The 12,967-nt window shown below is 36.9% G+C and overlaps 1 protein-coding gene across 1 annotated transcript in view; it reads right to left on the bottom strand.

Moving 5' to 3' along the window:
- Window positions 1-5,883: 5,883 nt before the first annotated feature.
- The window catches only part of LOC121506351 (heparan-sulfate 6-O-sulfotransferase 3-B-like), a 50,867-nt gene continuing 43,783 nt past the window's right edge, over window positions 5,884-12,967 (bottom strand). The window contains exon 2 of the mRNA XM_041782124.1: window positions 5,884-7,208. Coding sequence (XP_041638058.1) covers window positions 6,455-7,208 — 754 coding nt within the window. The 3' untranslated portion in view covers window positions 5,884-6,454. The remainder of the gene's footprint in view (window positions 7,209-12,967) is intronic.

Consider the following 12,967-nt stretch of genomic DNA (forward strand, 5'->3'; position numbering starts at 1 on the left):
GAAGAAAGCGAGGAGTATTCTGGCTGATACTGACCGTCCTCTCCACCGTTAGTTTGAGCTTCTGAGTTAAAGAAAGCATTATCACGAGTGAACCATGGGGCTTGTTTTTTAAAACAATAATAATGAAGCTGCAAAGCTATAGCTCAAATACAGTCATGTGCATACGTGTAGACATGCAGGGCACTACATGGGCCGAAGGGCGGCCAAGGTCGAGCTCAACAGCAGCTTTTCTGTCTGGGCGTTTTCAGTACGCCCGGAGAATGCCAGTGGTTTTTGGGCTCTTTCAGGACCAGTGGCTCATGGTAACCCTACCACCCTGGTACCCTAGGTCACACCTACTCCCCACATCGACCCTTTACTCCAATCTAAAAGTGTCATATTTTTAAATTGTTAACAGATCATTCTCCGATGCCACTTGTAAGCTGCAAAGACATCCACAGCCTCCTTTCCCTCTAATGGCACCCTCAGGCAGCTTCCTCGCCACATCTACACCTTACTGAAGGCTCAATGCTTTAAAGTTATACACAGTACTGGCCTCATTATGCCACTAAAAAAAGCAAAAATATATGCAATATAGGTTAATATATATATACATTTTTTGGGGGGGGGGGGGTCTCCAGGGGCACATATTTTTGTTAGAAAAGCCTGAAAAACTGATTTTTGCATGTCTCCTTTAACCCATAAATAAGTTATAATTTTAAGATAAAAGTGAAACTAATCATAAAAAGTAACACTTGTGTGAAAAAAACCATCAAAATTAAAAGATAAAATTTCAAATTTATGAAATTAAAAAGTCAACATTATGGTAAAAAAAAAGTCATGAATATTACATGGGAGGCAAGTCATAATTATGAGATTTAAAAATCTTAATTAAGGTCTTAATTATGAGGAAAAGAAGTCAAAACTGAAAGGGGAAAAGTTATAACTATGAGTTAATGGTTATAATTAGATAATAAAAGGTCTTAGTTACAGGTTAAAAAGTAACAATTACAAGACAAAAAAGTCAAAATTGTAAGAAAAGAGGTTAATAGTGAGAAAAAAAAGTCATTTATAAGACAAAAGGTTGAAATTAAAGGATAAAAAGATGTACATTTTGAGTAAAAAAATCAATAGTATAAGATAAACAATTGTAGATTAAATCAAAGATGAAAATTATGGGATAAAAATAATACTTATGAAGTAAAAGTCAAAATCATAAGATTTTAAGTCATATTTCTGAGTTAAAAAGTATAGTTTAATTATAAATATGAAGTGAAAAATCATGATTTTGAGATCATTCATACTGTGAAATAAAATGTCAAAAATATGTCATATGTCTGAGATGAAAATCATTTGCTATGTTTTTTAAAGTCAAGCACATAAGATAAACAGAATCTTGAGGAAAATATCTAAATAATGAGAAAAAAATGCAAAAATTATGAGTGAAAGGGTGAAACTTAAGAGATAGAAGTTGAAATTATGGGATCCCTTTTAACAACGTAGAACGACTTTGGTGGCAGCCATTCAATACAACAGGAACAAGGATTAACAGCCTAAAGACAAAACAAGAAACAGCTTCCTTTTACTGTACCACAGTGTACACCTCATCAGAACATCCCGCCCAACATCACGTGACAGACGACTCATCATGACAAGGCACTCAACCAGGAAAGAGACATGCCAGGATCATGAGCAGTGAACGGTGACTATGGCTTTCTGGAACTTCCCACCACAATCCAGCAATACTGTTAATATATAATACTATCAGACAGGGGAAGCTGTCAGTTATTAAAAGTGTGTCAGAATTAAAGTATGTGCTGATCACAGGTTTATTACCTTGTGCAGGTTGCTCTGTATAATAAGGTTTTCCAAATGTACCTTTGTAAAACAGAGAGTATCAGCAGAACAAATAAGAGAAAATTTTACCATTTAATGATACTTGAGAGTCCAGCACAGGAGTAAATTTTAATTCCTGGGGTTAAAATGTCTCTCAAAAGCCTCTCCTTTGAAGGTCTTTATTCGCAAAGTTGCTCCAGCCTGTCATTAAAAGTTCATCCAGAAATCAGTGTTGATATAAATTTTCTGGTTTGTCCTCCTTCATTTGAAAACATATCTAACTGGCTAATTTGACTAACTAAGCTAGCTTGTGATTCATGCAACCAACAGTGCACTAAGTTGTCACTAAGACAAAGATAAGTTAAGCCTATTCTGCCCAGCAACAGTATCAACGAAAAATTCCGATAGGCAGATAGCACTGGTGCCTCGCAGCAAGAAGGTCCCTGGTTCGCTTCTAGGTCAAGGCATATCTGTGTGGAGTTTGCATGTTCTCTCCAGGTACTCTGACTTCCTCCCACCCAGACAAGCTCGTTAGGTTAATTGATCACTCTAAATTGGCCGTAGGTGTGAATGTGAGTGAGCCCAGTTGTCTGTCTCTTAGGCCTATATGTCAGAGAACAAACAATGAAGTACTTAAAGCATGAAAAGTAAAAAAAAAAATAATAATAATAATAAGAGGAAATACTACAAACCCCACAAAACTTTACTGATTTAATCATTAAAAAAATGTTCAGTTGTCCCTTACCTGGTTTTATGCTATATTGACTTGTGCTAAATCTGCTAGCATGACTTTTCACCATTCATATAGTATTAATATGTTCAAAAGCTGCAGGCATAAGTTGTTTTTCCTGTTGTTTATTCACAAAAGCTTAGCAGTAGCTCCATACTGTATTGTTGTTTAAAAAATGCTATCATTGGTCACTATATTTTTCCCAACGAGCTGGCATTAGCATAGCAGTAGTTTCCCATTATATTTAGTTGTTCAAAAATTGCTAGCATGACTCATCAGTTTTTCCTGCTCATACTAGCTTAGGATCTACTAAATATTTTGTTATGCTAGCATGCTAGCACTGCTAGCATTACTGGTTAGTGTTTCCTGTACTCGGCTCACTTTACTTTAGCAAAAGTCTAACATTGCATAGATCTGTTTGAAAACTGCTTGCATGACATGGTCATTTTTCCCTTTTCTAGCCCAGATTAGCTTAGCTGTAACTAAACTGCTAGTACTATTTTTCCCCTGATGTTAGTTTACCTTGGCACAATAGTATGTCCATATTATATATAGTTGTTCAAAACTGTTTGCATGACTGGTAAGTTTTTCTTGTTAGCTCATGCTAACTTAGCATTAGCATCATATATTGCTTTGTTAGACAAACTGCTAGCACTGGTTAGGTTCTCCAGTTATCTAATCACTTTACTTTACCAAAAGTCTCACATAGATCTGTTTAAAAACTGCTTGCATGACTTAAGTCATTTTTTTATCTGTTAGCATGACTGGTTAGGTCTGTCTTGCTAGTACCATTTAGTTTAGCAGATACTCCACACTGTATTCATAAAAAAAACTGCTAGTACAAGTCACTAGGGGTTTTTTTCCCCCATAAGTTAGCTGTTTCCATTTCTGTTGAGCTCTGGTTCCTTCACTGCTCAGAATGTGCTAGAATACACAACAACACTGAACAAACTAACATGGTTTGGCGGCCTTTTTACCACTTTTCTTCCTTGTTAGGTCATAATCATTCATTTAAAGGAAACAGGAAGTATGACATCAATTTTTTTAAATTATGGGCGCTAGTTATACCACTACTCAGAATGTGCTGTAATACATAACACAAACGAGACCAGCAGAGTTTGGTGCCACTCTTTTACCGCTTTTCTGCCTTGTATGTTCAGAATCAAGTATTGAAAGAAAAAGGTGTGAAGAAGTGTACCATCAGTGTTTCCATTTCTGTTGAGAGCTAGTTTGACTAGAAACAGCGTTCAAAATGTGCTTGAACTTAACCAGACCAGACGGAAAGGGCTCTGTGCTACTTTTAAACCGCTTTTCTTCCTCATTATGTCATAATCATGCATTTAAAAAACTTTTTTACTTGTGCTAGATCACATTCTTTTAGCAGTGGCTCAACACTGTCTTGATTTGTTTTAAAAAATAGCATGAGTCACTACTTTTTTTCCTGTTAGCGCACTTTAAAACAGCAGTAGTTTCAAATTACATCTCACTGTTCAAAAACTGCTAGCATGACTGAGTAGTTTTTCCTGTTGTTAGCTCACAGTAGCTTAGCATTAGCATACTGTTCTGTTCAAAAACTGCTAGGTTCTCCCTATCTTAGCTGACATTAGCTGAACAGTAGCTTTGCTTTGTACTGATCTGTTGCTGTTAGCATAAGTTTTGTTTTCCTAATGTTAGCTCACATTAGCATTGCAGTAGCTTTACAATATTCAGATTCCCTAGTATCTCCTAGCATGACTTGTTATTGTTTACTGTTGTAAGCTTATTTGTAACTTCACATCATATTTGTTTGATCAAAAGATGCTAGTATGAGCTACTAGCTTTTTTTATTTTAGCTCTCATTAGCATTAGCATTAGCTTCACACTTAATGGATTGGTTTCAAAACTGCAAGCGCGGAAGGGGAGAGATGAGAGATGCAGAAGGAGATAAACAGGGGCTGCAAAAGTAGAGAAGAGGTAGATGCAGATAAGGGAGGGAGATGCAAAGAAGTAAAAAGAAGAGGAAGATGCAGGGGTGGAAAAATGTTTCATTCTGCAGTTTAGTCCTGTACTCATGTTTGGAAGTGGACACTTTAAAATGGAGTCAAACAGAGACTGTATCAATCATCATGGCCTGCTGCATTCATCTCCCCACCGGTGTGCTAAAATGATTTTACAGCCCAACAACACCTCCTGCAGCTGCTGATCTGTGAAAGACTCCGGTTGTATCCAAGCAGTCGGCGAGTCCTCCGCGCTGATGCATTCACCTCACCCGTGCGCTAACAAGGCGAGCTGCACATTCTTCAATTTAAAAGCCTACACCCGCTGCTTTCTATGCTACAACAAAGGAAACTAAAGATGTGAACGCTTTCTAAGAGAGCGTTTACCACATAACAGAGCATAAATGTAGAAGACATTTCACTACAAAGACGGGATCTGTGAGAACAAAGAGGCACTGAGTGTTCATTTATCTTCATCTAACCTCCTGGAACAAATCCTACCTGTCAACATCCTCTGTAGATAAAGGAAGCTTTTACATTATTTGTCTGCAAAGTGCTTCATCCTGGATACAATGTCATTGTGCTGCCAACACTTTTTAAGCTGTGTCAAATAACAAAGAATCCTGTGATATGAAATGGTATTAAAGTGATGTTTTGACGCTTTTCTGCGTACATGTGTATCATTATCATAGGCTTATATAAGTGTAATCTTTCTCCGTTACATGCTGTGCTGTAGAATAGAAGCTGCAGCTGGGGATGGAGAGGCTATTTTGGTCTGTGGACATAGCCATTTCCTTTCTGATCTCCTCCTCTTCTTCATTTTCCTCCTCATGAGCGAAACGTCTGCGCCGGGTGCTCTGGAAGTGCTTATTACAGCCACAGGATATTAATATAAAGCAATCACTCCTGCACCTAACATCTCAAAGGCCGTGCCGTTTGTGGGAAGGTGTTGAATAGATTGTTTTTCTTTCTGGAGTGCAAATTTAATGTCAGTCGAGTAAGCTGAGGACTGTATGCTTGTCAGATTATGTAGAAAGAGGGGAAAAATGGAGCCTGTGGGCTCTGCAGCGCTAGCGTCATGGTCAATTGAACTTTAAATGATCAATTTGATAGTGAAGAGCCTGTGATCAATGCCCTAATGGTGGAAATACCGATGTTGGCTGATGTAAGAGTGCTGAAAACAGCTCTGACAGGCTGTCTTTCAGGAGAAAAAAGCTCATCAGTGTGCGTCAGCGTCTGCACGTGCGTGCATGTATGGAAGAAGTTGGCACACGGCTTGGAGATTTCAGATTTTTATGGTGAGAACATGCTGTGAAAAAAGGACCAAGGCAGATCATGTACACATTTACATCACTGGTTGCTGCATATTTTTATTGAACACATTTTCCTGCCTGGTTTGAATCATTTCTGCAGCAGTCGGAAAAGAAAAAAGAAAAGCAAGACTATTGCCAAGTTTGTGCTTTGATATTCTTATGAAGCCAAACACCACAGAGTTAAACTACGAGATTTCACTGATCAACACGGCGCTAGATCACAAACATGACACACAGGATCCTTCAAGTCATCCACCATTTTTAAAATAACTCACCCTCTCACATTATTTTTTCAGTTCTATTAATTATTAGCGAAATTTTAGGAAACCGCTCTGAGAACATTCAAAGCACTTGCTAATGAATAAATAAATGCAATTCACGACTGCAGTGCCAAAAATAGCCTTAAGAAAAAAAATATACAAAATGTTTTATGTTGCATGACAAATACATCCATCATAAATATTAAGACACCGTTCGGCAGTCTGACTATGAGGCTATGAGGGCAGGAGGGGTTTTTTGGCAGATTCACAGCAGAGACAGCAGGAGACGGAGGGAGAGGAGTAAAGCACGATGAATCAACCAGCCATCAGTTTTATGTTCTTTTGGTCCCTGTGCTCTCCTCACCACCGCACCACCTGGCTGCTGTAGTCCTCTGTCGTAGTTATCTCCTCTTGCGCCTTCACTTCCTCCACCTCCTCCTCCCCTTCGCCTCCTCCCAGTCTCCACAGTGCAGCCAGATAGGTCCTGTGCATGCGCTGCCTGTGCTGCCTCTCCTGCCACCGCCTCAGACGCTCCTCCTGGTGCTGCTTTTGCCGGTTATACTGGTAGCGCCGCAGGAAGAGCTCCTTGGCGTATTCGTAAAGCTCCATATCTAAGGCGTTGAGCCCTTCGATGCGCCACCGCACCTTCTCGCTGATGCCCACGCTGGCCGCCCGTGTGCTGTTGATCTGCGTGAAAGCCCGGATGAAGTGCAAGCCGAACGTCCGCTCGAAGAGATACTGCGTCTTCCTTTGGAACTCTGTCAGGCCGTAGAAAGCCATGTTGCGCAAGTTGGCTTTGGCGCTGGCTAGGAGGACTCGGCCGCGCTCCAGCTCGCTGACGGACGACATGTTGTAGCAGCCCACCAGGCTGAGATCGGCGAGCATGCGAACCTGCCGGTTGTTGGCGAGGTTTGAAGGGCAGCTCATGAAGTCGGCCAAAGACACGCCAGTCCAGTCTTCGCCGGTGTAGCAGGCCGGGAGCTCGTCCTGAGTGGGCGGCCGGCCATCGCACATGTGGAGGGCGGTTTTCCAGGTGGCCCCGCGCTGAACGTGCTTCCACTCGCTGAGGTAGCGTGACACGGGATCACGAAGCATGGTGATGTAGTAGAAGTTCCTGCAGAGACAGAAGAAGTTGTTAATGCTAATTTATGCTACTAGCATGCATTGTTAGCAACTGTGGGCTCACTGTTTTAAGATGATAAATTCTCACTGGAAAGAGGAAGAGCAGCTGAAAAATAAACTTTCTGTTTGGTGATTGATTTTTCAATCACACGATGTATCCACTTTTCACTGTACCTTGAAAGGAGTTCAATTTGTGGGAGATTTAAATAAATTCCAAGTTTTTTTAAAATATGATATATAAAATATAAATATTACAGGAATATGGCATAGATCTACTGTAATACAACCATCAGTTCATGAGGAGCGAGTTGTAAGAAAATCAAAAAACTTTAGAAGTCCTTATTTTCTGAGATCTAAGTCTTAATCATTCAAGAATTACAGAAATGACTGCTGGGTAAAAATTTAGGTGCTAATGGTTGGGATATTCCACACATTTTTAATAAAAGGGCAGAGATTTTATTCTATACAAGCAAAATTTCTTGTATACACATGTTACATAATAAATGTACACATGCTTCATTTTAGCACAGGAAGTTTGCTGCTTGTCTGACATTTCCTTTCAAAATAAGATGGCTGGCTATGGAGTTCTATCACAACTCTATTATCAAAACTTTAATCTAGTAAAATTTAACATCTAATCTTGCAAATTCATAACTTTACTCTTAAAATTGCAGTTTAAGCTGGAAAATTTACAACTTTAACCTCTTTGAACAAAAAATCTAGGTGCATAATTGACTTTTTAGTCTTACATTTTTATCTGTGATCTTGTAAATTTATCACGTAAACATTCAAATTTAATCTAAACCAATTTTTTTTTAAATTAAAAAATAAAATTATTAAAAATATAACATCAATTTGATTCTTATTTCTCAAAAATAAATAAGATAAACATTTATGACTCTAAACTGAAACTTATAATTCTTTTCTTATTATTTTTATCTATACAAAAAAAAAAATACTCATACATTTATAAATCTAATCCAATACATTTGACTCATTCTGACATTATCTGTTAAAAATTTGCAACATTACACACATAAATTCATCAATTTTCTTTCATTGCATTATTAAAGCTTAATTTTATTAAACATGGTCTCCCTACTTAATCAAAATAAAATAATTTATTATACATAATAATAATAAACAATGCATGTACATAAAAAGAAATGTATATCCAAAAATGAAGCCATAGCTGTAAATGTTAGCTTAAATTAGCCCGCTATTAAGCTAGAAAACAATAAACAGCTAGCTTGCTTTTCACACCTAGCAGCAGCCTCAAAACTAACTAGTTAACCCAGTATATCACATTTGTTTAATTTGTTGAAAAGAGAGAAGTGAAATATTGTGCTTTGCCATGTTTAAACTAAATATTGTGGTGACTTTACTTGAACTTATTTAACTGTAAGCTAGCATAACCACATGCTAACTGTGGCGTCAGTTCTGGGAAAACAAAAGTTAAAAGAAGGAATGGTCATTTTAAGCAAAGTTAATGTTTGAAAGTCACTCAGTGTCCCAAATCACATTCTTCTGTACGCTAAGATAAAATATTTCTTTTTAAGTCCCACAGGGGAGTTCCAATAACCTCAGAAGTCTGGTGTTGGAACTGGGAATGACTACTAAACATTTCTGAGTGCATAATTGAGATATATTCAAATGCCGTATACTACTGACGCACTAGAAAAATGTAGAGGAATTGAGCATGGAATGGTTGACACTTTGCAACCTTAATGAACGCCATATTGGTGATGTATGGGATGTATGGGTATGTTGTGCAAGCTAGTGTACTAGCTAATGTTAGCATCCGCTAGCCAACTTTAGTATCCGCTAGCTACCGTTAGCATCCGCTAGTTAAAAGGCTATTAGCAACCACAGCGAATTTCAATCAAGAAAAGGGCATTTAAGGCAAAATAACTTCATTTTATTGAGAAGATTAATGTTAACATAAAAAATAAGTTTTATGACTCTGATAGTAAGTAAAATAGAAATGAAATTTCTGTTATAATCTCCAAACATCTGTTAATAACTTGCTGTTAAAAGAAAAGTAAAAGAAGAAATCAGGCGGTTAAGTCAGTTCCTTGAATAAGATAATACTTTACTGATCCCCAGGGGTTAAAATAAAGAAAATCATGAAGTACCCCTTCCCCACAACCATTAACCTTTAAAAACAACAATTTTACACTGTAGTAATGACAACAGAATGAAGTGATAGAAAAGAACAGACAAAGCTATATGTGTGATCAAAACAGATTTGAGTTATGAAATGTAAATCCTAACTGTGCTGCACAAATATGAACCATGGATGAACCAGCATGTACGTCTTAGTCCATTAGCTTGATGCTAACACATAATGGAAAACACCATTAACATGCTAACAAATTTAGCTTGGACTGCACCAGTTTAAAATTAAGAAACAATTAATTTTACTCAATAATATCAATAATTTCTTAAAAGATGCTGACATAGTTTCTTAGCATTCAACCACTTCTTGTGTTTTACGCCCTTTTCACGCTGCGTGTTCCCAGAGCCGAAGTGATCAAAGGCAGCGGAAAACAACATCTCGGTCTGCTTGTCAGTCGCGAAAATGAATGAAGTGAAGATGAATTTTTCCAAGTTTCTCGACAACCTTCCGAAACTGACGATGGCTGATGTCAATGTGATTGCTGACACGTTTCCTTGACCTCAAGCTACAAACTTGAGAAAGGTTAAAAATTCTTCTTCGAAGGATATTTATACGACTACGAAGGTAGGTATGAAGGTGAATGCTAGGCTAACAAGCAAGCTAGCTGTTTTAGCCAAGAGGTCCTGGTCTGAAATCATATTCCTTTACTCACCAAATGTGGGTAAAAATCAACGTTGATGAAAATATAATCAACAATCTCAATCTGAGAATGCGCAGCGTGAAAAGGGCCTATTAAACAATAGCTTGGAACCTGCATTTGGACAGGCTTGCGCCACCATCTGGTGGGAGTACCACATTACCATACATGGAGGAAATTTAAGTTGAGATAAAAGTTTTGTGAAACCCTTGAATATTTTAAAATAAATAGCAAAAGCTGGATGTTTGGAAGTCATGTCCCTTCCCTATTAATTAGTATGAAGTTTTCCGTAGCTTTATCTAAATCAAGCTAACCTGTTTAAGTTCAACTAAACCTCTTCCCTATCTGTGTTTTTGACTCTCTCTCTTCTTCATCTGACATAGTATCACAATTATATCTATTTTATTTCAATCAGTGCTGAAACTGTGTTATAAAAGCCCAGTGTTGAGACAGCGTTAAGGACGAAGCCCCCTGAGCTACATTTTCAGCACGGTGAGAAAAGATGAAACTAAAGGTTACATCAAATTTCTCATTTCCTGCTGCAGATAAAACAGAAAAATATGAGGTGGAAGAAACACTCCAGCACTAGAAGTATATATAAAGCTGTGGATGTGTGATTAGGGTTTAAATGAAAAACATCATCATGTTCGTCTGAGGATGTTAGAGAATAATGACATAGCCGCCAATGCAAACCAAGCATGTATATCATTTAATATCCCACAGATGTGAAATTATTTTTGTTTTTATCACACTAATTTGCTCCTGCCTAGCTCTGGTAATAAGTTTTTTTCATCTCTATCACCTTTCCTGTTTTTGAATCTGCAACAAACCACACTTTAAAAAATCGCTGTAACCCAGCAGCACGAAGAAAAAAAAAACCTTTCAACTGACAAACACAGCTTTCGGCTCTTATCTATTGAGCTCAGCGATGACCGGCATAACAGGAAGGTGACTGGAGGAGTCAGCGCCCGGAGAATTTCAGCAGCCATTTTCAAAAAAAGTTTCTCAAAAGGAAGAAAAAAAGAGATAAAAGAGGAATTGAAAAATGTTCGTCTTGTGAGCAAAGATCACCGTGACCCGTGGTGTCACAGAGAGATACAAAATATAAAGCCCAAATGAAAAGCTGAACATTTTATTTCCTCCGTTCAACAGGGCTGCAGTTTACCTCCTGGGAGGGTTTATTCAACCTCTAAATAAAGATTCAGATTCAAGGGCATTTTACAGCAGCGCTGCTTGAAAAACATATCCTTTAAACCCCACAAAAGAAAGTTTAGTTACCCCTATACTCACTCTTTAAAACTGCTGATACCGCTTTCTTATACTACCTGTTAGCTGTTGTCTCTGCTCATGTGTACAAAAGCCATATACTCCAAAATCTGCATATAAAAAGTATTTACCCTCTTGGATGTTTTACCCTTTTCTTGATTTATAAATCAATCAATGTCAATATAATCAGGCTTATTTGAAAAAAAAAAAAATTACAAAACAGAGTCACCTTTGGCTGCAATCACAGCTCTGAGTCTGTGTGGATAGGTCTCAATCAGGCTTACACATCTGGACTCTGCAACTTTACTCCATTCTTTGCAAAACTGCTCAAGCTCTGTCAGGTTGCATGGGACCATTTAAAGTTGTGGAGAACACTCAGGTGCACACAACTTCAAGTCCTAGTGATTATTGTAACTGTAGACAAAATATTGTGCATTGATTTAAAAAAAAAAAAAAACTTTGAGAGACGTTTATAAGGTAGGATATAAAAACAAATCAAATCTGGAAGATTATGCATAGTGTTTTTCCTTTTCAGACTTCGCTGGTTACTTAGGGACTGTACACAAATTACTAAAATGTGAAGGAGTGCTGTATCTTACTCTTATCTTCCATCATACGTTTGTTAAATACTGTACAAATGAATATTGAAATATAAAGCGGGATGTATTTGATGTATTTATTATTTTCACACTCATTTTTGTTGGAATAAGGGACTGTACACAAATTATTGTGCATTGAATGAAAAAAATAATAATTTTGAGAGAAGATGTTACGTAAAGATCTAAACAATAAATCAAATGTGAAAGAGTACATACAGTTTTTTATTTAGACTTCATGAGTTACTAAGGGACCGTAAACAAATTACTGAAATGTGAAGGAGAGTTGTATCTTATTACTACTTTTGTCAGATACTGTCTAAACAAATATTGATATATAAAGGTAGATGTACTTTAACTTCACATTTCATCATTTTTGTCAGTATTACTAAGGGACTGTATACAAATTATTGTGTTTGCCTTTTTTTTTAAATACTTTAAAATAATTTTGAGACAAATTTATTAGGTACGATCTAAACAATAAATAAAATGTGGAAGATTACTTAAAGTTTCCTTTTTCAGACTTCACTGGCAACTAAGGGACCATATATAAATGACTACAATGTGAAGGAGCGCTGTATCTTATTCTTATCTAACCTAATCCTTTTGTTAGACACTGTATAAATAAATATTGAAATATAAAGGGGGATGTTTGTCTGAATTAATAAGGTTTGTAAACAAAATAAATTAATTTTGAGAAAAGTTTATATGGTAAGAATTCAACAATAAATCAAATTTGGAAGATTACTTACAGTTTCCTTTTCAGACTCCACAAGTTACTTAGGGACCGTGTACAAATTACTGAAATTAAACTGCTATTAGTCTTATCTTTTCTCATCCTTCTGTTGGATACTGTTTAAGTAAATATTGAAATATGACGGGGATGTATTTAACTTTCACACTCATTTTTGTGTGAATTGCTAAGGGACTGTAATTTTTTTTTTTTTTTTCTACTTTTTAAAATAATTTTTAGAGAAGTTTCTATAGTATAATATAAAAAAATACATGGGACATTGGAAGAATATTTGTAGTGTTTTTCCTTTTTCAGACGTCACTGGTTACTTAGGGACTGT

This window comes from Cheilinus undulatus, linkage group 24 (genome assembly GCF_018320785.1).
Source record: "Cheilinus undulatus linkage group 24, ASM1832078v1, whole genome shotgun sequence".
Taxonomy (NCBI): Eukaryota; Metazoa; Chordata; class Actinopteri; order Labriformes; family Labridae; genus Cheilinus; species Cheilinus undulatus.